The sequence below is a fragment of the Protopterus annectens genome, chromosome 9.part0, assembly GCF_019279795.1.
Source record: "Protopterus annectens isolate FY-2018-M chromosome 9.part0, PAN1.0, whole genome shotgun sequence".
Classification (NCBI taxonomy): Eukaryota; Metazoa; Chordata; order Ceratodontiformes; family Protopteridae; genus Protopterus; species Protopterus annectens.
In genome coordinates this window covers 853,638,485-853,665,552 of record NC_056743.1, presented here as the reverse complement: position 1 = coordinate 853,665,552, position 27,068 = coordinate 853,638,485, and the positions used below count along the sequence as shown (strand labels likewise).

General features: G+C 43.6%; 1 protein-coding gene across 3 annotated transcripts in view; it reads right to left on the bottom strand.

Annotated features, from left to right (window-relative positions):
* Positions 1–27,068, bottom strand: part of KIFC1 (kinesin family member C1) — a gene marked incomplete in the record, with an annotated part of 1,304,428 nt that overhangs the window by 559,656 nt on the left and 717,704 nt on the right. For all 3 annotated transcript variants that reach the window (XM_044083556.1, XM_044083558.1, XM_044083557.1), the window contains 1 exon segment: positions 25,281–25,485. In XM_044083556.1, coding sequence (XP_043939491.1) covers positions 25,281–25,485 — 205 coding nt within the window.

The following is a 27,068-nucleotide window of genomic DNA, read 5'->3' as shown; positions in this document are numbered from 1 at the left end:
ATAGATAAATCCAAAATTGGTCTCCACGTGTTTCCTTTCTTTGGTACTAGAAACAGGTGAGAATAAAATCCTAGGCCCACTTCTGGCAGAGGGACCGGTTGTATGGCCCCTATTTGAAGTAGTAGAGAAATTTGTTTGTGAGCCTCTAGTCTTTGCTGAGGAGGAACGTCCGGCATGCCTTTGAAAGGAGGCAAGGTATGGAAATAAAACTTGTAACCCTGGTGTATGATATCCAATACCCATTTGTCTTGGGTAATCAACATCCAATTTTCCTTGAAGAGAGCTAACCTTCCTCCCAAAGGTGCTGCCAGGCAAGAAGGATCTGGCAGCTGAAAAAGTAGGTCATTGGGCCTGATTACGAAAGGACTGGCCCCTGCCCTCACCCGAAGATTGTGCAGGTGAACTCCCTGTTCTAGGTCTGAAAGAACTCTGAGCTCTGCCCCTACCACGTCTAGATCTACCCCTAGACTGAGAATCATAAGAAGGATACGTCCACCCCTTAGCAGGCCAATTCCTACTAAACTTGGAGGCTGAACTTGCAAAAATCTTTAACAGCCTGCATAGACTTAGCCTTGTCTTCCATTTTCTTCAAGACTGACTCCACAGGTGAACCAAACAACACATCAGACTGCAAAGGAGCATCCAAAATCCTTGTCTTAACATGGTCAGATAAATTCTGATCCTTCAGCCAGGCGTGCCTGCGAAGAACTGAGCCAGTGGCAGCCACCCTAGACGAGGCCTGCACAGCATCAAAACCACACTGTAATGAATGCTTACCCACCTGTTCAGAGACATGCACCAAATCTTGTAATTCTTTACACTCAATGCCTTCCGCCAGAGCATCCACCTTAGACTTCAATTGAGAAAGAAGAAAGTTTTGATATTTCAACATATGAAACTGGCAATTCAAAGCCCTCATAGCTAAGGTAGAAGATGTATAGACCTTCTTTCCCCATCTATCCAAAGCTCTGGCTTCTTTATCTAGAGGAACCGGATTTTTTACAACAGAGGCCTTGACACCCTTAGGTCCCTGACTAATAGTTTCTGGGTCCGCCCTAGGACTCTTATAAAGATATTTATGAGCCTCAGGCACCCTGTAATACCTATTCGGTTTAACAGGAGCAGGAGGCAGAGAATCAGGATTAAGTGAAGCCTCTGCAAACACATCTTCCACCACATCCAGAACAGGGGGTATAGCCAAGGGCCTATGCTGGGGTAACAGCAAAAATTCCCTAAGCCTTTTCCGAGAATCAGAGAAGTCCTGACCTTCCCACTTAAAATGTTCCCTCATAGAATGAAGTGTCTCTGAAAAAGAAAAATCCTCTGGAGGAGAAGCAGAAGGAGTGGAATCATCTGCATCAGAATCAGAATAAGGAGAGTACTTCTGCAAGTCTTCAGCTGAAGACTCTGAAACATCCGAAGCCTGCTCAAAACTTCCCAACTCTGGCTCCACCCTAGGCCTCTTATCAGGAGGGGGCAAAGAACCTCTAATCAGAGTAATCAAATCTTCTGCCATTTTAAGCATGTGCTTCTTAGGCACAGACCCTGCTGAACTAGGAGTGACACCAACAGAAGCTAAAACTGGCCTGCCTCTGGGAGAAGCCTTGGAAACAGAAGGAGAAGGCCTAACCCCCTAGGAAGGGAGGGGAGTACAGTAACTTGAGAAGCCCCTTCAGCCTGACCTGCCTCCTGAGAGACCACCTCCTGCAAAATCAAAGTCTCCCCCTGAGACTCCAGAGAAGTCTCCGTCGGAACCACCGGTTCCACTGAAGCCTCTAAAGAACCGGCGTCCCGAACGGGCGACTCATCTTGCCTGGGTTTAACTGCTTTGTCTTTGCGCTTCAGAAGGGCGCCGGAGAATCCGACGGCATATTATAATTGCACCGCTTCCCAAAGACCAGCCTAGCACAATCTAACCTTCGCTTAATAGTGCGTTTATTGAACCTAGCACAAAAGCGACACCCAACAACGTCGTGCTCAGGCCCCAAACAAGGAATACACAAAGAATGATAATCCCTATGCGGTATCTGTTTCCCACAAGAAATACAGTTATTCACTTTTTCTGACATCCGGTAAAACACTGAGGCAAGAAAAAACCAAAATATTCCCCAACGGGGTACTTAGCCAACTTGGATTCGGTCTGAAACTCCAAATTCGAAAAATTTCAGAACGCCGAACGGCACTTGCAACGCTGCTTCTGCATCGGACCACGCGGCAAAAAAGACTGGGGAAATGACATCGGTCATGCGCTTTTGTACCCTGACGTCCTGATGTCAGTTTTAAGCGCCTTGACCGACGTCAGCCTAATACTTTGGTATTCGGGCCGACCGAGGACAGCGGACTACCCATATGTAAGGACTGCAGCAATGTGAGATGAAGAACATCATAGGTTCATAGGTGTTACTAGGCTATTGATCCGCGGGAATTTTTATAAGTCTAGCCATAGACCCCCATGACGTTTTTAGTCCTTTAAGTATGAATAACCTGAAGACAAGCAGAAAGTTTACATGCTGACCTATCCATGACAGACACGGGTGCTGAACAAGTGAATTTGCAGTTACCCATTCATACATCTAAATTACATCAGAGAAGTGTAAAAGAAGTACTTTGCTTTATGTGGAGATGAAGATGATTCCAAAGAAGTGACATTCTCTGTGAGATATCTCTATTTCTATATCTCTATGTTTCCATTTATCTATACCTCCCCTCCAACACATTCTATTTATGTTGCAAAAGAGACTAAGATCTCTTGAGCAGGTGTTAATGCTCCCAATGGAATTGTGAATGTGCAGCAAGTCTGACAGGATACAGTCTGTTGAGGCTCTGTACAAGAGGCAAAGATCCCTCAGTAGTCAAACACAAAGAAAAGGGACAAGTTTGTGAGATGGTCTACTTAGTTTTATGATTTAGGCCCTTGATTTTTTTAGGAAGAAAGCACAGGGGGTGTTCAGGTTGTGCCAAATGTTGTACATACCAAAGGGAGCATTATACTCTATGAACGCCCTGATGTGTGCAATACAGTGGAATAATCACAGCCCTAGATCTAAACCCCATACCTGTAGTAATAAGCTGTACAATGAGAAAGGACTTTTTTACTCTAGTCAATCTGTGGTGAGCTAATAACAGTTCATGGTCTACAAATATTTCCAGGTCTCTAACTATTGGAATAATTTTCAAGGGTGTTATCAATGCGCAATTACAAGGGACATCTTGCTTGCTGAAGAATACTATTGTACCTTTCTCGGCATTTATTTTTAGTCCATGGTTTTGACACCAGCTATTTGTTTGGGAGAAGCCCTCTCAGAGGATCTTGGCATCCTCTGGGGTGTATACAAAGCCAGCAAGTTTACAGCCATCTGCAAACTTGATCAAAGCGCTGACAGTGGCTTTGACTTCATATGCCAAGAAAGAGTAGCCTAAGGACTGAACCCTGGGGTACAAGGTTAGTGACTGGTCTTTTGGAGGAGGTACAACAGCCCACCCTAATTTCCTGTGTTCTGTATGTGAGCCAATTTGCTATCTAACAAGTTACGTGGGGATTAACATTCAGCTGGGATAGTTTATCTACAATACGAAAAGTATGGGATGGTGAACACCTTTGAGAGACCCATATATGCGATATGTGCCAATCTGTCTTCATCCATTGCTTCAGTAACCTTCATGAAGAAGTCACCCAGATTAAGTAGGCAGGATCTGCCCTTAACAAATCCAGACTGGCTTGGGTTGAGAGTCTGTAGGTTACTTATGTCCACTTATTTATTACTCGCATAATGATCCTTTTCGTAGTCTTACAGAAGAAGCTGGAGAGACTTATGGGGTTTATAATTTTTTGGGTACGTTGACACCCCACTGTCCTCCATTTGTTGAGTACAAAGCCTGTTTGGAGGCCAACACTGAATAGCCTCCGACAGGTCCTACTTCATGTTGGCAACTATGCAGCCCAATATATTATCCATCCCCAAAGAAGCAGTGTTCTTGGCCTTGGATAGTGCCTTGAGGACTTGCCCATAGGAGATTTAAGGGAGAGAGAGTTGTCTGAATATGTGGGTAAAACTTTACGTGTGGGAATTTGGGAAGGGGGATAAAGTTAGATGTCTTCTGGGTCAGGGTATGTGGTATTAATTTGTATTAGCTCAGTGCACTGCTGGGCATCATTTCTAAGGTTTCTAATAGTTAGAGAAGGCTTTGTTGTTCTTTTGCCTCTATGGCTATTTTTTACCTCATAGCTGTCTTTGGTCGATTTAATCACACTCTGGAGCTCCTGTTTTTTTTTTTTTTTTTTTTTTTAATATTTCTTTTTATGTGCAAGGAATTTTCTTCAAAGAATGGAGATGTGGGCAGCAGCACAGTCTCCAGATGGTGTACTACAAGAGGAAATGTTGTGTAGACCAACAACTTTGGACATCAACTGTGGTGCACAATATTCTCCAGCTGGAAGAGTATTGATTAGGGAGTGTACTCAGTGTCAGGGCTAATCACTAGACCATGTAAAAAACTGGACTCTTCTGTCATATTGACTAATGTTGCCAAAAGGGCATGGGTATTTGCCAGTGATAAGTGGGCCAAGGACCCAGCCTAATCCTACTTAAGCCTGAAACCCAAGCTAATGGTGGGAGAGATGTATGTGCCCCTATTGGCCAGTGTGTGTTTGCCATAAAGCACAGCAGCCCTGGGTCAATAAGCTACTGTCCAGCTGCCCGGCATGGGTTACCAGAGATGGCTCTGTTGAATGAAAGCTGGAAATAACCTGCCAAACATTAACCAATTTAGTTTTACTGACAGGATGCAGCTTGAAAGCAGTTGACTTGATAGCAAGGAGGAGCCTGGACACTGTATGTATCTAGAACATGAGATGGAAGGGAAGTGCAGCAAAGCCACTTGGATTGGGATCCAGAGTCTACTACTCAGGAAGAGGGGGACAGACAAGTAATGTTGTGGGAACTTTGTTGAAGGAGAGGCTTCAGAAGTCAGTGAGGAATGTCATCTAAATTAGAGAGACGTATGGCAGACTTCAGTGTAAAGACAGGCCACTATTCATAATCTCAGTCTATGCCCCACAGCTGGGTTGTGATGGTAAAGGAAAGAGTGTATTCAGACAGCAGTTATGCTACATAAAGCAGGACAATATAAATTGGTGTTGATAATGGCTGACCTAAATGCACATATCAGGACAGACAGAATAAGATCCGAGGACTGTCTAGGTCCACATGGTCAGGGTAACCAAAATAAAGAGGAGGCTGTTATTGATTTCTCTTTGGCAAATGGCTTGATGGTGGCACAAACACAGTTCAGCAACACACAAAAGCAAAAAATCACATACAGGAGTGGCTAAAATGCAACTCAGATTTCCTCCTAGCAAGGAAAGGGTGCTGGGATACAATTAGCAGTCAGTTCACAGCATAATACACTGGTTGCCAAAATCAAATGCAAACAGTGGTCAGAGAAGGCTTCAAGGTCAACACAGACTAGTATGAAGACCCGGAAGTTGACTGGAGAGAAAGCGCAAGAGTTCAAGGAAATATTCAGGGCTTTAGCACTTCAGAAAGAAGAGGAAATAGGTGGATGAAGAATGGCAGCATCTCAAAACAGTCTGTGTAAGGACTACAGAGCAGCTGTATGGCTGGACCAGGTATGGAAATAGGAAATAAGGTACATAAGGAAGGCTGATGGTGGAAAGCAAAAGTCCTGGAAGACATCAAAAGAAAAAAAGGAGTGCAGCAAAAAGTGGGAGATAGAAAAGAAGGCAAAGGCTAAGAACGCATGCTGGTTGTCTAAAACAGGCTAAGAGAGGGGTTGCAATGAACAAATCATCAGAGACACTCTACCAGCTTCTGGAAAATTATTTGTTGTATAGCACAAAAACTATCAGATTAAAAGACAAAGATAAAGACAGTGATGCACTCTTTGTAAGGGATGTCAGCAACAACCTGCTCACAAGTCCACAGACGTCATACAGATGGAAGGAGTAATTCTAACAGCTTCTGAATGAAGAAAATCCTACAGAAGCTATACTGCCTCAGACCCAGCCTACAATGAAAGAAGAGGAGCCCACCTTACGAAAAGTAATAACAGCATTAAGAGAAATGAAGTCAGGGAAAGCAGCAAGCTCAGATAAATTCACAGCAGATAAAATCAAAATGTTGAGTGAGACAGAGAAATGGCTCATGATGGTATTCATAGAAGTGTCGAGAGAAAGGTGTGTCCCAAATGATTGGAGAATAAGCATACTAGCACCAGTGTACAAGAATAAAAGTTGACATCCACAACTCTGAGCAGTTCAGAGGTATCAAACTCCCGTCACAGTACATAAAAAGTCTGGAGAAGGTAAATGAATTGTACCCATGCACGACTACATAGGCGGCAGTCTACTTAACACCAACAGTGTGATAAGAAACCTTGGGCACAGGTGGACAGTAGTCTCTCCTTTGATAATCCCATTGCCACATTGTTCAGGAAATCCTTCTACGTGGCACACCTCATCACAAAAGGTTTCTCATCCAGAAAAAAAGAGGTCACTGTTCCCTTCTACTCGTCACTCAGACCCATTATAGAGTACAATGCCCCTTTTGGTATGCACCTCACAAGACATCTACAATTGGAAAGGCTGCAGAAATACCCCACAGAGAGGATTACTGGCCTCAAACAGATGCCCTACACAGACAGTTTCAAACCACTCCAGCTTTATTCCGTCGCATATTGCCTACTCAGAGGTGATCTCTGCCTAACATACAAAGCTATGTCAAACCCAGAGTTGTTGGACATGCTCCACAAAGAAATCCCAATCCCTCCGAGCTACATGCTCTAGGGACCTAAACCTTGTCACCACAATAAATAGAATATGCTGGAGGGATATATTCCTGTCCCAGAGACTTCCCATACTCTGGAACAGACTACCTATCTGTGTCAAACAGAGCTCCTCATTAGCACTCTCCAAGAAAAATCTTGATGATTGGATGGGAAATAGGAAATTCACCCCAGGGATCACTCCTGTGGCTTTGCTTGACGGGCACAGGAAAATAATTTTCTTGGGTGGCGAAAGCCAGGGTACCTTTTTGGCAAGGCTTATATAGGCCCTAGGGAAAATAGCCTAGTACCTACCTATGAATATATGCACAGGAGCAGAAAGTAAAATGTGAGATTAGTAGTTCAGGTTCAGATCAGGATACAGTGCAAATAACCCGATGTTTGCAGTGAGACAGATAATAAAGTTAGAGATGAGGAAAGAAATCAGCTGGGCATTTCGAGACCTGGAGAAAACATACAAGTCCTGAGGTGGTCTGAAGTCTCAGAAACATTAGCAGAATTAGTGTAAGCTATGTACAAGGATCTAAAGACATAAGTACAAAACGGCTCGGTCTCACACAGGCTTTCCCAGTGGGAATGGGTATGCATCAGGCTTCAGCTCTGAGCCCACTGCTGTTCATACTGGTGGACTACATTAGCAAACAGGTCAACAAAAATGTTATATGCAGATGATATGGCATTACAGGCAGACACTCCGCAAGAACTCTAGCAAGAGAATGGGGAATGGAATGCAAAACTGAAGGCACATGGGAAGAAACTGAGTACAGGTAAAACACTTTGAAGTAAAAGGGGAAAATCAGAAGCTGAAAATTAACACAGAAGGAAAAGTAATGGAACAGGATAAGAACTTCAAGTATCTTGAAGGGATGCTTGAGGAGCAGGAAAGTCTGAGTGAGACAGTCAATGCTAAAATCAGAGGGGCTGCCACCTACATGCAAAGTATCAAGGGTAGTGTATGACAGAAGAATCCCAAAGGAGCCAAAAAGTAAGGTGTACAAAACAGTGGTGCAACTTATACATGGATGGCACAGAAACCTGGGAAGTAAAGGCAGAGCAGTAGAGGAAGCTAGAGGTAATGGCAATGAAGTATCTGAAACAGGTGGTAGGATGAACACTGTGGGACAGAAAAAAATGATCGAGTAGAAGCCAAAGTAGCCCCAGTTGCAGAGGTCAAAAAGAACAGATTATATTGGTTCAGTTACATGTGCAGAAAAGCAGAATACAATCTAGTGAAGACAATATGGGACAGACAGGAAGAAGGCAAGAGGAAAGATGGCATTCAGCAAAAAGGCAGACGGACTGTGTGGGAGAAGACGTGAGACAATTGGGCACGACTGTCAAAGGTAGAAGGGTGGTACTGAATACAGAGATGGCAACAGTTGACTAGACACCCCAACCCCATGTAGAAGATGGAAAAGAGGGGTTAATGAAGATGAATGATTCTGGGTTTCACCATAGGAACTTATTTTTTGGATTTGGCATTGTATTTACTTCAAGTGGGACAGCTACATCTATGCAGCTATTCACATCTGCATAAAATTTGGTGGTAAAAGATTCTGCATAAGCAGTAAGCAGTAGGGGGGTCAGAGTTGGAAAGAAATGTTGAATTTAGCCAGGTCATCACTCCAGTTTCAGTAGATTAGCCTTGGCATAATGTCTGAATAAAGAACTATTAGAGGATGCTTCCAGCTTCAGTTTTAAGGTGAATGTGACTGATTTGTGGTGCAATCTGCCCAAGGAATGAGTTACTATTGGAGAACACAGCTGTCACATATTAGTGAAGACCAAGGCCAGGAATTGATTGCCCTTGGTCAGGATGCAAGACTAAATGGACCAGAGAGTTTGAACTGATGAAGTCCAGAAATCTCAGGGCATACATGTTAGAGTGTGTACATGTCTTCCAAGTTAATGAAGGTGTAGTTGAAGTCATCTAGGAGAATGATGTTTGGTTTAATACGAGTCAGGAAGCAGTTATGGGCTGAGGGAGACTGATATTCCAATAGTTAGCCATGATGTGATAAGGAGTTTTGTTAATGGTAACTCAGAAATGGAGGTGTTATGGATCATTATCTTCCCTAACTAGTCTGGAGGTAATTTTTTTCTTAATATGTAGACACTGCCACCTTTAGTGTCTTTATCTAGTGTTGTGGACCTAAACAGGTGGCATATGTTAAAACCTTACAGTGTCAGGGTGCTCCCAATTGTCTTGAGTCAGGTCTCCATGATGATGCATATATTGATGTTTTTTAGATTAAGAGTGCTAGTAAAGTATTTTTTTTTTTGTTAAGGCTCTTAGTGTTGAGCAGCAACACCATTATGCTATCTGGATTCTGTTTTATGTTGGAAGTTTTTGGTAATTGTGTTGGTTTTAACCAATATATAAACCTTGGGGGGAGGTACAAGCCTTCCCTGGCAAAGTTATAACTACCAACCATCTCCTCCCACACTGATATATATTAGACTTCCCTTTGAATGACACCAGAAGCTAAGCAAACTGTTGAAGTTAATTTTGTATTTGTTTTGAGGCATAATTCTTGACAGTGGTAAAATGCTGCTCAAGGCTAGATTCATACCCGCCTCAAAAAACACAGAGCTCCATCATCTCTCTCTACATACAGTCCAGGGAAGTACATCTCAAATAATTTATATCCACGTGTATTATGGCTGTCATATGCGTAATTGTGGGGCAAGGGCTTGAGTGACTGCATGATGTTGCAAATCCTGGCACCAGATATGCAACTGATTGCAATCCCCTCCTTGCACAGCCTGGTGACTAGTGCATTGGTGCACTCACTAAGACGTTGGACACAGATTTTTGAATTGTAACAATGCAACTTAGTTGCATTTAGGAGGACTTTGTGGCTTAAATAGGTTACATTTAACAGCACCAACATATGTAGGTGTGTACATTTGGACTGATCTATATGCGAGAGATTTAGGGTGGTGTCATGTAGTACTGACAACTGGCTTATTTGCAGTGTCTTCATGTGAGAGCTTAGCATCCAGTAGAATTAAATAACGACTTATCTCTCACACTATTTCGGTTTAAGACGTTTGCATTTGTCTGTAAAACAGGAGACAATTGCTACATTGTGTCATGATACCCATTTCTACCAAGCTGGCTACAGAGACTGTTGAAAAGTGCAAATCCATTCTTTCAAGTGCTTACTAATGTGGGCTGAAGGGGAATAGAAACTATGGAATTTGGAGATGATTTCGGGACATGCTGTCTGGTAGTGGACCAAGTGCTAGTCTCAACACTGCTGCATGCAACTAGGAATCAGTTGTCATTAGCTCCTCTCACCAGAATCATGACAGTAGTTTTAATCCCGAGCTGCATACTGAGTAGCAATGTTAACCCAGATGTCACCAGGTTCAGTATACTTACTATAGTCTTCACTTTGTAGTTACCCTGCATAGAAGCAACAGCAGCTGGACACAGACAGCTAAACTGCACAAAGGCTCTGAAGAGGTTCTCTCCTGATATGCAACCAGACCATGCAGTGAAGTCTCACACACAGCCCAGAGACCACCAGGAATCAATGTCACTCTACACCTTCTCTCACTGGAAGCAAAGCAGTATAGTAAAACTAGTCCTAAGAAGGCTCCTAAGAACATTTTCAGGCATTCCAGTGATTGGTAATCTCTAGAACAGCCAGAATACAACACACCACAGCACTTGCAGCTAAACAGAAATGTAGCTAATAGGATTTCTTATTTTTCAACTCTTCCAACCAATTAGCTAGATTTAATTAATTTTCAATCACTGAATAGAAAAGGATTTTTTCCCTAACTGATCCTAGCCAAGAATGTTTAAAACAAAGAACAAAAATTTAAGGTAAATCAAAATTTAAAATAAACTCCAGTACAAGAGAAAAAATAATGAAAATATTCACACCTTAAATGAAGAAATCCAATACAAATTTCAGTGGTGTCACACACCAGCTGTAGTCCCTTAGTAGCGCTTACCCTTTTGTCAAGTAGATCTTCTCTCCAATGAGGAAAGCCCTTCAGCTATAAGGATATAGAACCATCTCTATGCCAGGGAGGTAGGGTAGGTGCTTAGGGATGTCATACTAAGTTGGCGTGGGAGTTTTCTTTAAACCATACACCCCAGTCTACCAAACATGTTAAGCAATGACAAGAGTTGAGATATGGTGGCACTATGAAAGCCACCCATACCACAAAAGTGATGCACCCCTCTCTTTTCCCCACCAAATTATAGCTGCTGCAACTGTCAACAGCCCCAATATCTACCAGTGCCAGTGATTTAGACAAGCTGGGAGAGCTGTTTGCAATATGACCATGTAAATATTTGTTTTGAATAAGCAAGTACTCATTTAACCAGCATTACTTCTAAAAGGGCCAGAGGTCCTCTGTCTTTTTTGGCACTAGAAAAAAAAAAATTGAATTGCAGCCTTAGCCTCTCATTCAGCGGGACATCATAGATGTTTTTTTATTTTTATTAAAGAAATCTTGAAACCTCTGGATATCATATCCTTTATCCACTTGCCCCTCATGATCTTGAGCCATTTAACTCTGTGCAGGGACAATATTCGGAGAGCCTTCTAAGGAAGTAGTAAAGAAACAGCTTCAAGGATGATGCTATTCATTTGTAAAATGGTCACTGCCAGCCAGCTGACAATAACAACCTTGGCCACCAGGGCTGTTGTCATTGAAGAAGAGGTTTCTGATGCCTCTATTCTCATTCCACTAAGAAGTTTGCTGTGGACCATGACAAAACATCTGTCTCTAGCATTTGTGTATTCAGCAGAGTGCCTGCTGAGGTGACTGAAACTTTATCATGACAGCTGTCGGGATTTTGGCCTGCTCTCCTATATCTTTTAGGGGTTTGATATCTCATCTACTAACACAAAGGTACTGTAAAGGCAGATTACATGAAGGCTGCCTTCATATAGTTAGAAAAATCAGTTAATGAGATGTGATGCATTACAATTACTGTCATGGATGCTTGGACCATATGGCTTATCAAGGAAGATGATGTGATGGTCAGCTCCACACAAAGTACAGTTGTGTACACTTACCATAAATGTAGATGTTCGAGTGTATTCACTGTTGCAGTCATCACATTTGGGTTATCCACCTGCAGGTAAGCCCTCAGCCGGCCTGAATACCAGAGTCTTTGGATTTCTGCGTCGGATGCTGTCGCTTCTTCCATGACATTAGGGGTATAAAACATACAGCCGACACCATTACATCAGTTTTTCTTGTCCCAGATATCAGGCGCCCCCACAATAGGAAGCAATTATATGGTATGGAACACTCTCAGCAAAAAGCAAACACACACGATATATATGCCAAACAAGAAGGAGAGGTAGAGCCAAGAGAAATCAGGGGGCTGGAGGGAGTGTAACCAGGACTGCAACAGTGAATTACACTCGAACATCTACATTTATGATAAGTGTACACAACTGTACTATGTTCTTCGTGTTTCACTGTTGCAGTCATCACATTTGGGTTAATTCCCAAAGCTAAGGAAGGGTGGAGGCAGTTAAAGAGCATTGCAGCTAGCAATCAAGCCCTGTAAGACTGCTGTGGCAAATCCAGCTCTGGATTTAGAAAAGATAGGCAGGTGGAAATGCTTGGTGAAAGTATGTACGGAGCTCCAGGTAGCAGCTCCCAGGATGTCCCTGGTAGGGACTCCTCTGAGAAATGTCGTACAGGGTAGATGCAGCCCTGGTGGAATGTGATCTTATCCCCTGTGGGGTAGGTTTTTCCATGGTGCTTGTAGCAGAAATGGATGCAATGGGTTTGCTTTGAAATGGCCTTCCCCCTCTGCTCCTGCAGCAAAGCTAACTAGCAGCTGATCAGATTTTCTGAGGCTTAGTTCTGTCCAAATAGAATCTAAGCTGTCTGTGCACATCCAGAGAATGCAGTATTCTTTCCCCCTTATTTTGAGGATTAGGTTAAAAAGTAAGCAAATGAATGGACTGGTTTAAAGCCACACTAGACACCACCTTGGGCATAAAGGATGGATTAGTCCTGAGGGAAACCCTGTCCGCATGGAAGATAATGAAGGGTTCCACTGCCACGAGGGCCTGCAGTTCAGACACTCTTCTTGCTTAAGTGATGGCTAGAAGTAAGGCTGTTTTCCAAGAAAGGAATTTCAACTATGCTACAGCAGCTGGTTCAAAGGGGGGGGCTGAGTTTTTTCCAATACAAAGTTAAGGTCCCAAGCTGGAGTGGGAGCTCGCCTGGGGGGGGCCTTACATTTTTGGCTCCTCTAAGGAATTGTTTTAGCAGGGGATAAGAGAAGAGGGGTGGGATCAGTATTATAATGTGCTCAAATTGCATAGGCATGAATCTTAATTGGAGAAAGATACGCCCTTGTGGAGCATTTCTGTTAAATAATCTAGAATATGAGGTAAGCTGGGCATCGTTGTGCCCATCCCCTAAGCCTTGCTCCAGGAACAGTATCTTTTCCACTTTTCTGAATAGAATTTTCTAGTACTAGGCCTCCTTGCCTCAAGAATGACATCCAGCAGCTGCTTACTGTGGGTTGCTATAGGTGAGCTCAGGGAATTAGCCAGGCTGCAAGGTTCAGGGTTTGAAGCTGAGGGTGCAGAATCTGTCCCGCCTGCTGGGAGAGAAGGGAAGGGGTCTTAGGCAGGTGCCATGGTTGCAGCACTGTCAGACTACACAAAAGGGGGTACCAGTACTGGCGTGGCCAGTCTGGGGCAAACAGTATTGTCCTTGGCTTGTCCTGTTTGATCTTTAGTAGAACCTTTGAGAGGAGAGGCAGAGGGGGAAGGCATAAATTGACAGGTTTTCTCAGGTAAAGAACAGGGCATCCACTTTCCAAGCATGACTGTGGGGAGTTCTGGTGCAGAATTTGTTCAGTTGGTATTTCTGAGGGGAGGCAAACAGGTCTACCTCTGGTGTCCCCAATTTGTTCCTCAAGAGTTTGAATACTCTGGGTTCCAGTTTCCATTCATGCGGGTCCATAAGATTTCTGCTCAAGTCGTCTGCCAGTGAATTTAGTTTGCCTGGCAGGAATTGAGCTTGCAGGTTCACTTGGTAGCTCAAGGTTGTGTTCCACAGAGCCATGGCTAGCCTGCAGAGTGGGTAGGAATGAGTTCCCCACTGCTTGTTTATGTACCACATAACTGTGGTGTTGTCTGTCTTTACCAATAGTTGTCCTGGAATTATAAGGTCTTTGAAGGATGTCAGAGCATTCTGTACAGCTAACATTCCTTTTTATTGATATGCAGGTGCATCTGGTTTGGGTTCCATTTGTCCTGAATGCACTGCCCTGACATGTGAGCCCCCCATGCATAGTCTGATGCGTCTGTTGGGGTTTGGGCGGCAGGGCTAGAGTGAAAGGGAGTCCCTTGTAGTAGCAAGCCTCTGCCCACCAAAGGAACTCTGCCCTTAGACAAGGGATGATAGGAATAATTCTTTCCAGGTCCTGAGAATGCTGACACCATAGACATTTTAGATACCATTGAAGTTTCCTCATATGCAGTCTTGCATATGGAATTAACAGAATGCAAGAGGCCATGAACCCCAGGGCTTGCAGGATTTTCCTTGCAGATAGCTGGGTTTTTGTGGCCAGTAGGTTGAAGTAGGTTGTCAAATAAACTTGTTTCTCCGGAGTGAGGAATGCCATCTGGGAATATGTGTTCAAGCTTGCTCCCAGGAATACAATCTGTTGGCAGGATACTAGGTGTGATTTCCTCTCGTTGATGGTGTACCCCAGTGAGGTTAGAAGTTTCTTTACAAATGCCAGGTGTTGTAATAGGAAGTCCTGACTTTCTGTCTGAATCAGGCAGTCGTCCAAGTATGGGTAAATCTGAATACTTCTCTGCCTGCAATATGCAATGGCTGGAGCTAGGCACTTTGTGAATACCCTGAGCAGAGGAGATAAGCCAAAGGGAAGTGCAGAGAACTGCATGGAGCCCACCCTGAAACATAGGTATTGTCTGCAGGATTCCTTTATTGAGATGTGCAGGTAAGCTTCTTTTAAGTCTAGGGTTGCCAGACAGGCATCCTTGGCTAGCATAGGAAGAAGCTGTTGAAGAGTTAGCATTTTGAATTTTGGAACCACCAGAAAGGTATTGAGAATAGACAGGTCCAGGATAGGATGCCATGAGCTTTCTTTTCTGGGAACCAGGAACAGTCTTGAATAAAAACCTTGTCCCCTTTGTTCTGCTGGGACAGGTTAAATAGCCCTGATACTAAGGAGAGAAAGAACTTGTTTTGGGGCCTCCGGACACTGATTTGGGGGGAGGTCTGGCCATCCACTTGGGGTTGGGAGTGAGTGGAAGTGGAATCTGTATCCTAGGGAAAGTATGCTTAAAACCCATTGGTCCTGGGTAATGAGTTCCCAGTTTTTTGCATGCAGGGCGAGCTTTCCTTCTAAGGGAGCAAGTAGTTGAGCAGGGCTTGGAAGAGTTGAGGATAAGTCATTGTGCCGTTTTTCCATAGGGGGGTGGCTTACTATCCCCTTGGAAGTGGGAGCCCCCCACTGCTTAGATCTGTGCATAGCCTGAGACTGAAGTCTTGGTGGTCTGCTGCTCCTGGGTTTGGACTGAGAAGGCCTGGAAGGGACTGGAAAAGGCCAGTTCTTTGAAGACCAATGACTACTGAATCTAGGAGACTGTACTTGTAAGAAATCTTTAACAGTTTGCATAGATTTAGCTTTTTCCTCCATCCTTTTGAGGACTTCTGCTTTGCTGCCAAAAAGGCGGCCTTGGTTTAAGGGTGCAGCCAGTCATTTAACTTTAACATGATCTGGCAAGTTTTGTTCCTTAAGCCAAGCATGCCTTCTAAGTACAGACCCAGTGACAGCAGCCCTGCAAGAAGCTTCTAAAGCATCAAAACCACATTGTAAAGTAGGTTTACCATCTTGTTCAGCAGAATGCACCTCTGTGTGTTCAGCACAGCAAATCTTTGTGTTAAGCACAGTCAGGAATCAATATCATTTTCTGTTTAAGTAGCCCCATAACATGCTGCTGATACTTTAACATATGAAACTGGCAATTTAAAGCCCTAATGGCCAAAGTAGCAGAAGTGTATACCTTCTTACCCCATCGGTCTAAAGCTCTAGAGTCCCTATCAAAAGGGGTAGGATTTTTGGCAGTAGTAGCCTTAATGCCTTTTGGTCCTTGGGAAATGGTCTCTGGATCTGCAGTAGGATTCTTGAAGAGGAATTTGAGTGAGTCAGATACTCTGTAGTACCAGTCAGGTTTCCTGGGAGCTGGAGGCAAAGTGTCTGGGGTAAGGCTGGATTCCAAGAAAACATCATCTACAATCTCCAGAACAGGAGGGATAGCTAGAGGCCTGTGTTGAGGCAGGAGTAAAAATTCCCTAAGTCTTTTTGGACTCAATAGTCCTCGCTTTCCCAGCAGAAATGCTACCTAAGGGTATGCAAGGTTTCACCAAAAGAAAAATCTTCTGGAGGGGAAGCAGAGAAAATGGAATCCTATGCATCAGAATCCTCATAAGTAGATAAGGGTAAATCCTGGTAGTCAGAAGGAACAGAGACATCAGATTCCTGATAAGAAGAATCAGGAAGAAAATCAGTTCTAGGTCTCAAAGAGGGAAGGCCGGCTTCCCTTAATTAAGATAAGGTCTTCAGCCATTCTAATCATTTGTTTTTGAAGCATATGGGCCTGAGAATGCAGTTTGGTCCGTTTTCTAGGTGTAGTGCAAGCTTTAGGCCTGAGGAATTTGTTTTTTCTAGCTTGAAACGAAGTCGTCGGTTTAATATGAAAGTCGGTAGGCCTGAATATACCCTCAGAAGCCGGTGCCTGCACAGCGGCTCCGGACCCATCCAAGGTAGAGACATCCGCAAGTTCCACAGTCGAAGAAGCATCTCGCGGCATACCGGACTCCGAATGGGTCTCAGTAGATGCCTGCGAATCTGTAGTAGCTGGTATTAAGGGCTGTGAAAGTGCCTCACTGAGTACCGTTGTACTAGCGACTAGCTTAACGGAAGCATCGTCGACACTTTTGGACCTATGCGGCCTGTCTCTGTCTTTATCCTTACATTTTTTTGGAAGATCGGTAGTCGGATGGCTTAACAAAGCCATTTCGGAGTATGGAGATGGAGAACGGAAGTATTTAGCTACAAAAATAGCCCTAGGATGACTAGATTGGGCGTTGACAAGGCACAAAACAGACAGCAGGGGACATCGTGGTCTGGGCCTAAACAGGTGATGTAGTAAGAATGAAAATTTCTATGAAGTATTTGTTTTCCACAGGCAAGACAATTGTCATTTTTTTCTGATTTTTTGTTAAAATAAGAAGAAAGGATCCCTGACTGGGTACTTATCTTTTTGAAGACTTGAGGTCTGAAACTCGAAAACAAACATTTTAGGAGTCGGCCGACCGGCACTTGAGGCCTGCTTCTGCTTCGGGCACCGTACGGCAAGAAAGACTGATGTAATGGCATCGGCTGCATGTTTTATACCACTGAAGACCTGACGTCATGGAAGAAGCGACAGCATCCGAAGCAGAAATCCGAAGACTCTGGTATTCAGGCCGGCTGAGGGCTACCTGCAGGTGGATAACCCAAATATGATGACTGCAACAGTGAAACACGAAGAACATTTTCCTTTCTTGGCCACCTTTATTAAAAGCCCTCTGCAGCCTGGGCTATTTGGTGTATTATGTTCCATTGAAAGTAGACTATATGCATTAGGTAAGTTAAGTATCCACTGCCAAAGTTGAGGAGGCATAAATGTGTTTACTTGGCTGATCCATGGCTCTCAACTCCTTGCTCAAGGAAGTGGGGGGTAGATGGAAAGGATCATTGGACAAGGAGCAACTTTAAGGGCTTATACTTTATCAAAAGGATCCAGTTTGGAGGTCACTGACCATACATTCCAAAGGGTGGGTGAAGACACTGTCCACTGCTCTAGGAACTGGGGCTACTATGTGTGTGTTTTTCCATTTGCTGTTGGTGGCATCCTGTAACAGTCTACCAAGAAAGGAATTATTCAACTGAAGAGGAGGCTGAAAACAGCATGCTTCTTGTAGCCTTTTTTGTGGTGATGATGGTATTGGTGGGCAGTAGATAACTTCTTTTTCTCTTCCATTAGTCTCAAGGATTTCTTAAATCTAAGGACGTCAGTGTTACAAGGAAAAGATCTTCTTTCTTGGTAGACTGTTAAAGGATGCCACCAACAGCAAATGGAAACACACACACATAGTAGCCTCAGTTCCTAGAGCAGTGGACAGTGTCTTCACCCACCCGGACTTAGGTTCATAGGTACCTAGCTATAAACCTAAGTCCGGGTGGGTGAAGACACTGCCCACTGCTCTAGGAACTGGGGCGACTATGTGTGTTTTTTTTCCATTTGCTGTTGGTGGCATCCTGTAACAGTCTACCAAGAAAGGAATTATTCAACTGAAGAGGAGGCTGAAAACAGCATGCCTCGTGTAGCCTTTTTTGTGGTGATGATGGTACTTGGTGGGCAGTAGATAACTAAGGACCTCAGTGTTACAAAGAAAAGATCTTCTGGTAATGCAAATCTGTTGCCATCAGCTCCACCATTAGTTTCTACGTGCTTTATTTTGACCACAGCCATCCTTGGCTTATTGGAAGAGGGTTCTGGATTCAGTAAGGGGGACCTTTTTCTTGGATGCAGTAGGCCATAGAATTTGCATGGAATTTAACATTAGTTGCCCAAAAGGGGCTTGCTGGCTGTCCCATTGTGCAGGATGGGAACCCAAGGCCTGCATGATCACAGAGAGGCAAGGAAGGATGCTGCTTTCATCTACATTCTCATTACCATGGCAGGTTACATAGTAATGGTCACATGCAATCCTGTCACCAGAGGAGGTGCAAAGGACAAATGACCATAAGTGGGCTGCAAGCTTATTCCTTTGGTGCTTAAAAATAACCTTGTTAAACTCTTTGCAAGAAGAGTGACTAGACACAGCAAGTGATTCATCCAGACACAGGACAACATTACGAGTAGCTGCTACTGTAGGCAGTTTGCTGCCTGTAGCTGCATTTCCTATATAGAGGTAGTATCAGAATTTTGAGGCAGGAAGAAAGCCAGGTCATAGGTTATCAGGAACTACACATTAACGAAAAAGTACAACTCACCAGGAAAAGGAGAGACTGAGCAAAGAATGAAGTTGACAGCCTTACAACTTTCTTAGATAGAACATTTGAAAGAATGAGTAAAAAAACACAAAGTACAGTTTTGTACCTACCGTAAATGTAGATGTTCGAGTGCTTATACAGCTGTCTAACAGATGGGTTCTCCTGCCGTCAGGCGGGTCCTCGGTCGGCCGAATTCCAAAGTCTAGGTCCGACGTCGGTTGTCGTCGCTTCTTCCCTGACGTCAGTGCGACAGGGGTATAAAAGAATCAGCCGACGCCATTTTCTTCAGTTTTTCTTGCCCCAGATGTCAGGTGCCCCCAGAAGGAAGGCAATACATAAAATAATGTAATAATGCAATGCAATATAATCAAAAAACAGTAGTTGCAAGCAAATACACCATAAAAGAATACCCCTAGAGGGGAAGGAGGGAGGGAAACCTGGACTGCAGCTGTATAAGCACTTGAACATCTACATTTATGGTAGGTACAAAACTGTACTATGTTCATCGTGCATACAGCTGCAGTCATAACAGATGGGTAGAATCCCAAAGCTAAGAAATGGGTGGTTGGCACTAGGTGGAACTAGGAGGAGCCAAAATGCCCTGCAAGACTGCAGTGGCAAAGCCTGCTCTAGATTTGGAGTATAATGGTAGGTGGTAGTGCTTGGAGAAGGTATGCACAGAACTCCAAGTGGCTGCTTCCAAAATATCCTTGGTAGGTACTCCTCTGAGGAACGCTGCAGAGGTGGCTGTGGCCCTGGTGGAATGGGTTCTAATGCCTGTAGGTACAGTTTTGCCATGAAAAGAATAGCAAAAGCGTATGCAGTGGGTTATCCATTTTGAGATAGTCTGTTTGGAAATTGGCTTTCCTAGGACTCCTACCGCATAGGCCACAAAGAGCTGTTCTGATTTTCTGAAAGGCTTTGTTCTGTCCAAATAATAACGCAGTTGCCTGTGGATGTCCAAGGAATGTAGTAATCTCTCCCCTTTGTTTTGAGGATTAGGATAAAAAGTAGGTAAATGTATGGCCTGATTTAAAGCTACCCTGGATACCACTTTAGGCATAAAGGACGGGTTGGTTCGTAAGGAAACTCTGTCCTGATGGAAGATGATAAAAGGCTGGACAGCCATGAGAACCTGTAGTTCTGAAACTCTATGAGCTGAAGTGATAGCCAGAAGGAAAGCTGTTTTCCAGGACAAATATTGCAAATCTGATGAGGCAGCTGGCTCAAAAGGAGGCAAGGTCAGTTTTTCCAGAATGAAATTAAGATCCCAAGCAGGTATTGGTTGTTTCCTTAGAGGTCTTAAATTCTTAACCCCTCTGAGGAACTGTCTTAATAGATGGTGAGAGAATAAAGGTGGATCAGTGTTGTATTCTGCAGAAATGGCTGAGGCATGGATTTTGATGGAGGAGAACGAAAGTCCACTGCTTAGCAGTTCAGCCAAATATTGTAGTATTTGAGGTAAATTCAGGTTTCCAGGGTTCTGGCCCTTTTTCTCATTCCAGACACAAACACGTTTCCATTTTGCGGAGTAAGCTTTTCTAGTTGATGGCCTTCTGGCCTCCAAAATGACATCCTGCACCTCCTTGGAGAGTAGGGCCTGCTGTGATGCTAAGGAATCTTCCATGCAGCTAGATTGAGTGTTTTTAGCTGACTGTGAAGAGTTTTGAAGCTGTGCTGAGTCAGAAGAAGAGGCATTAGAGGCAGGGTCCATGGTGGGGAATGCGTCAGGCTCCTCAGGAGTGGGTACCAGTGTTGCCTTGGCCAGTCCGGAGCAATGAGGATCATCTTTGGTCTGTCTGCTCTGGTCTTCACTAGGACTTTGGGCAGCAGAGGAAGAGGCGGGAAGGCATAAACAGTCATTGATGTCCAACTGAAAGAGAGAGCGTCCACTTTCCAGGTCTTTGGATGGAAGATCCTTGAGCAGAATTTTGTCAATTGATGATTTTTGTGGGAGGCAAAGAGATCTAAGTCTGGCCTTCCCCATTCTTGGATTATTTCTGTAAAAACTTTTGGATGCAACTTCCATTCGTGTGGATCTGTCATATTCCTGCTTAGGTTGTCTGCCAACGTGGTTTCCTTGCCTGGCAAGTACTGTGCTTGTAGTTCCATTTGTAAGTCCATGGCCATGTTCCAAAGTGACATGGCCAGTCTGCATAGGGGGTAAGAATGTGTTCCTCCCTGCTTATGTACCACATAACTGTGGTGTTGTCCGTTTTTATCAATAGTTGACCTGGTTGTAGAAGGTCCTTGAAAACTATAATAGCATTTATTACTGCTAGCATTTCTTTTTGATTGATGTGAAGGTGCTTTTCTTTTTGGGACCATTTGCCCTGAATGCACCGGTCCTGTCATGTGCACCCCCCAGGCGTAGTCCGAGGCGTCTGTTGTGATTACTTGATTTGCTTGAGGCTTGCTGAATGGAAGACCTGTGTTTGTTTGACATGCTTGAGCCCACCACAGAAATTCCTTTTGCAGACATGGAATTAGTGGTAGTATTGTTTCCAAACTGTGGCTGTGTTGAGACCATATGTTTTTTAGGTACCATTGTAGTTTTCTCATATGCAGCTTTGCACATGGGATTAGTAAGATGCAAGATGCCATGAATCCCAGAGCCTGCAGGATTTTCCTTGCAGTCAGCCTGGTGCAATTTGCCAGTGTTCTGAAATATTGAATTAGTTGCCCCTGCTTCTCTGGCGTGAGGTAGGCCATCTGGGTGTTTGTGTCCAAATTGGAACCCAGGAAAATTATCTTCCGAGAGGGTATTAGCCTTGATTTCTCTTTGTTGACTGTGTATCCCAGAGAGTTTAATAACATTATTACATAAGCCAGATGTTTCAGAAGAATGTGCTTGCTGTCCGCTTGGATCAGGCAGTCGTCCAAATAAGGGTATATTTGTATCCCTTGAAGTCTGCAGTACGCAATTGCTGATGCCAGGCATTTCGTGAATACTCTGGGCGCAGTAGATAAGCCAAAGGGCAATGCAGAGAATTGATAATGGGTTGAACCTGCAAGAAATCTGAGGTATCTTCTGCAATTTTGTCTGATTGGGGCATGCAGGTATGCCTCCTTGAGGTCCAATGTTACCAGCCAAGACTCCTTGACCAGCATAGGAAGAAGTTGCTGTAGAGTGAGCATCTTGAATTTTGGTACGAGTAGGAATGTGTTTAGGATGGAAAGATCCAAAATAGGTCTCCAATCTTTTCCCTTCCTTGGCACCAGAAATAGCCTGGAATAAAAACCTTGACCTTGTTCGTGTGTAGGTACCTCTTGAATAGCTTTCATGTTTATAAGATCTGAAATTTGCTTTTGTGCCTCTGCCCTTTGATTGTGTGGCAGGTTTGGCATGCCTCTCATTTTTGGAAGGGTATGAAAATGGAATTTGTAGCCTCTGTTTATAATGTCCAGGATCCATTTGTCCTTTGTGACATGCCAATTTTTTGAAAATAGTGCCAGCTTTCCTCCTAAGGGGGCTGCCATTTGAGACCTGGTTGGCATGCAGAGGGGAAAGTCATTGGGTTTGCTTTCTGAAAGATTGCGAGTTGTCCTCACCACCTCTTTGTGTAGGAGCTTGCCAATGTCTGCCTCTGTACGATCCTTGTGATTGTCCTCTGCCCCTCGGGCGCCTGTATCTGCCTGTGGCAGGAAAGGACCAGTTTTTGGAAGGCCAATTTCTACTAAAACATGGGGGTTGAACCTGCAGAAATTCTTTCACAGTTTGCATTGATTTAGCCTTTTCCTCCATTTTCCGTAATACTTCCTCAGCATTTGCCCCAAATAGTACATCCTTTTGAAGAGGGGCGTCTAGTAATTTAGCTTTGACATGATCAGGCAAGGCTTGTTCCTTGAGCCAGGCATGCCTACGTATGACTGAGCCTGTAACAGCAGCTCTACATGAGGCCTCTAGAGCATCAAAACCACATTGTAAGATATGTTTACCCACTTGTTCTGCACTATGCATCAAATCCTGCAACTCCTTCAAGTCTGGTTGCTCAGGTTGTGACATTTTACTTTTCAATTGAGATAACAGAAACTGTTGGTATTTTAGCATATGAAACTGACAGTTTAAGGCCCTCATGGATAAGGTAGCCGAGGTATATACCTTTTTTCCCCACCTTTCTAAGGATCTGGAATCTCTCTCGGAAGGCAATGGATTTTTGGCAATGGAGGCCTTAACTCCCTTGGGCCCTGTGAAATGGTTTCTAGGTCAGCAGCATGGCTTTTGTATAGAAATTGGTGTGAGTCAGGAACCCTGTAGTACCTGTCAGGCTTAACTGGAGCTGGAGGAAGAGAGCCCGGGTTAAGGCAGGCCTCCGAGTAAACATCATCTAGGGTGTCCAAGACAGGAGGTATAGCCAGAGGCCTGTGCTGGGGTAACAAAAGAAATTCCCTGAGCCTTTTCTTGGAATCTGAATAATCCTGGCCTTCCCAGTGGAAGTGTTCCCTTAAGGTATGCAAAGTTTCCCCAAATGAGTAATCCTCAGGGGGGGGGGGGATACAGAAGGAATAAACTCCTCTGCATCAGAGTCTTCAAAAGGGGAGTAAGACTGTTCCTGATCATCAGAGTGTTCTGAAATAATGGAGCCCTGATCAGAGGAGGGGGAATCTTCTTCCACTCTGGGTCTTTTGTCCGGAGGTGGCTGAGAACCTCTGATTAGAGTAATTAAATCCTCAGCCATTTTAAGCATCTGTTTCTTAGGCATGGGGCCTGGAGATGGGCCCTGTGTAGCTGGTCTCTTAGGGTGCATGGTTGCTTTAGACTTGGTGAAAGCCTTGATGGAGAAAGAAGAGGAAGGCCTGAAGACACCTTGAGTGGAGGTGGACCTGTCCACATTCTGTGATTCAATGCCAAGAGTGGCTTCGGTATCTGTAGTCGGGGTGTGGGGCGAGGAGCCTGCGACCTCGGGTACAGGAGACACCACCAAAGATGTGTCGTCGGTAATCAGGGGTTGCGTAGGCGCCTCGCTGAGAACCGGACCACGTGTAGTCGGCTTTGGCGTGGTGTCGGTAGAGGCCGCGGACCTCGAGTGTCGGTCCTTGCGTTTTTTAGACAAAACCGGAGTCGGAGTATCTGACGACATAGTATAGTTAAATGCTTTCCCAAAAAAATGCTGGGCGAACTCCGCCCGACGCTTAATAGTGCGTTTGTTGAATGTAGCACAAAAGCGACAGACCGAGACGTCGTGGTCTAGGCCTAAGCAAGGAATACAGAGGGAATGGAAATCCTTATGCGGTATTTGCTTCCCACAAGAAATACAATTATTAACTTTGTCTGACATCGGTCTGAGGCAAGAAAAGTTTCCCCAACGGGGTACTTCGCTTTTAAGAAGACTTCGGTTTCCAAATTTTCGTAATCTCAGGAGCTGACCGACCGGCACTTGCGAACTGCTTCTGCTTCGGGCACCGCGCGGCAAGAAAGACTGAAGAAAATGGCGTCGGCTGGTTTTTTTATACCCCTGTCGCACTGACGTCAGGGAAGAAGCGACGACAACCGACGCCGGACCTAGACTTTGGAATTCGGCCGACCGAGGACCCGCCTGACGGCAGGAGAACCCATGTGTTATGACTGCAGCTGTATGCACGATGAACATCTGCAATAAGATTTCCAGCCAGAAACAGAACCTTAAAAACAATATTGACAGTAACAAGGAAAGGAGCTACGTGAGCATAAAGGCAAATTAAACAGGTTTGCACACAGAGTGGTCTTAGTGCCTTGTTGGCATGGTCCATGATGTTACCAAGAATGTAGTTTGTTCCCTTACTTACCAATAGTGTAAGGCCATCTAAGTTGATTCTATCAACAAACATACTGTTACAGACTACAGACTGTTTAGAGCATTCAGAATGAAATTCTCTTATCATGCGCTCTACTTTTAAAATTCACTTCCAAGTCAACCTTCTTTTGAATTTTCCTTGCAGCAATTTAAGAAATCATTTAAGATATTTACTTAGTTCATCAAGCATTTTACTCATAACCTGACATATCCTGATTTTAAATGTTAATTCATTTGTTTCGTGTAAATGACCATGTCAGTTTTAAACACAGTGTACAGTGCCTCACTACAATATTTAATTATAACTCTCCATGCAGCTTTATTGGGAGCCTGGGTGTTTCAGTTCAAATCAGATTTATTATCAGGCTTAATGGCATTAAGTAAGCCCCCTGTTAAAAAGAGAGCATCAAAAACAGTCTGAAAAGAAAGACCCAAGCCATTACTTTTCCAAAGTAAACAAGTGCTACGTTACAAGGCAAATTCAAAAGCCTATCATTATACAGTTGGCTTTATCACAAAATAAAATGTGTATTGTTAACAAATTGATAAGTAAAAGTACTTAGCAACAACAAAATACAAAAGCTTCTACGTGAAAGCATAATCTCATCTGCCCCTCCAATTACCTGATCTGCTGATGGGCATTAAATGCCTCAGCCTTACTGTTCTTAAGATGACTTTTCACCAGCTCCAGTTCTTCTTGCAAACTTCTGTTCAGTTCAGTCAGATAGTGCATCTTTCCTTTGTAGACAGACACTTTCTCTTGCATATCTGCCACTTGCCCCTTCAAGTCCCAACCGGGACGTTTTTTGGACACCACCACAGAAAGTGCTAAAAATATTAAACATGAAGCATAGATGAACAGTTTTTGCTTCAACAAGTTAACATGAAACTGCAGTACAAACATATTAAAAATCTTTGAAGAGGGCCCTCTACAGTGGATGGCATAACAGAGTACATCTTTGTCTTGCTCTCCCTCACACACCTGTTTAAAGTGTAGGAAATTGGATTTTACTGTGAGAGTCAAAAGCCATTTTACTAATGTAGAGTTCTTAGGGAATATAGGGGTGTTCCCTATCCAGGGCACACAAAGGGAGTACATCTTTCAGAAAAAAAAGAACATACATTTCAACAAGGTTACAGAATACAAATGAAGTTTACCTTATAGGATGACATTCTGCTACTGCATCACAGACAATGGATAAAGGTAAAACAATGCACTGACTGTAAACCATAGTCTCAAAAATTAACTGAGATTACTAAGCAAATTCAAGAGATATGGGTGCATTCAGTATATTAGAAAAACTACAGTGGACGGCTGCGAGAATTTCTGCAAAAATTGGCAAGAAATGTTCAAATGTAATAGAGGAAACGATGTAACATCAAGGGAGACAAATTCCTTCAGTATCGAGATTTCAATCAGACCCAGCAGTTTATGCACCAAGGAAACTGACTAGGATTGAAATGACAGAGGGAAGAAACTGCTAAGTATTTGGCTTATTAATAAATATGGATGCTTGGGGATCATTCTTTGGTAAAGAGGAAAAACAAAAACGTGTACAAGGCATTTTTGTTCTTTAAAAGTAAGGGCATACTGCTTCAACTAACTGCAGCTGTAGCTACTGTCCACCAATGCAAGTACAAAAACGATCATGAAACACTAATAGTGATCACTATAAAATTTAATTCTCCTCTGAAATTTTTAAATCTACTACTACACCTTTATACGTTCAAATGCAAGTAGTAGACTAGGGCCATTTTAAGCCTGAACAATTTCTTTTTTTTTCTGCTTGCATTAACCTCTCTCATTTGGTTACAGATTGGCCTTGCGCAGCCCCTGGTTGGTAATTATATACCACCATTAATGAGAATAACTATGATAATACCATAGATGATTTCAGGGGACCCATACATGGGATAAAACATTTAGGAGCTGCTTTTGTCCATTAGTAGCACAGGGGGCAGTCCTGGGGTAAATTTTCCATTTCCCATCCACAGATATAAGTTGCGTTTGAAAACTGATAGGGATGAATTTTGTTTTGTGTGTATAGGGAGTCTGTTCCCTAGCAGTGGTATCCTCTGCAGGATATACCTCTCTCTCTCCAAACTGTTCTGTTGATGTTGCAGAAGAGGTTTAGATCACTATATGGAGTATTTCTGATGCATTTGACTTGCTGATGTACAGTAAATCCATCAGTAATGGATTGAAGTATGCCTTGTATGCCAGACACACATCACCTCTTAGCAGTCTGTAGGATACATAGTATAGTGACAGAGTTTTGAGTCTGTCCATGTAGGACATGTTTAGGCCTTTTAGAAAGATATCTCTGTGGATGTTCCAATTGTTGCATGTGTCTTGCAAGTGGGTATTATATTCAGTGATTGGATGGGAGATAGGAATTTCACCCCGAGGA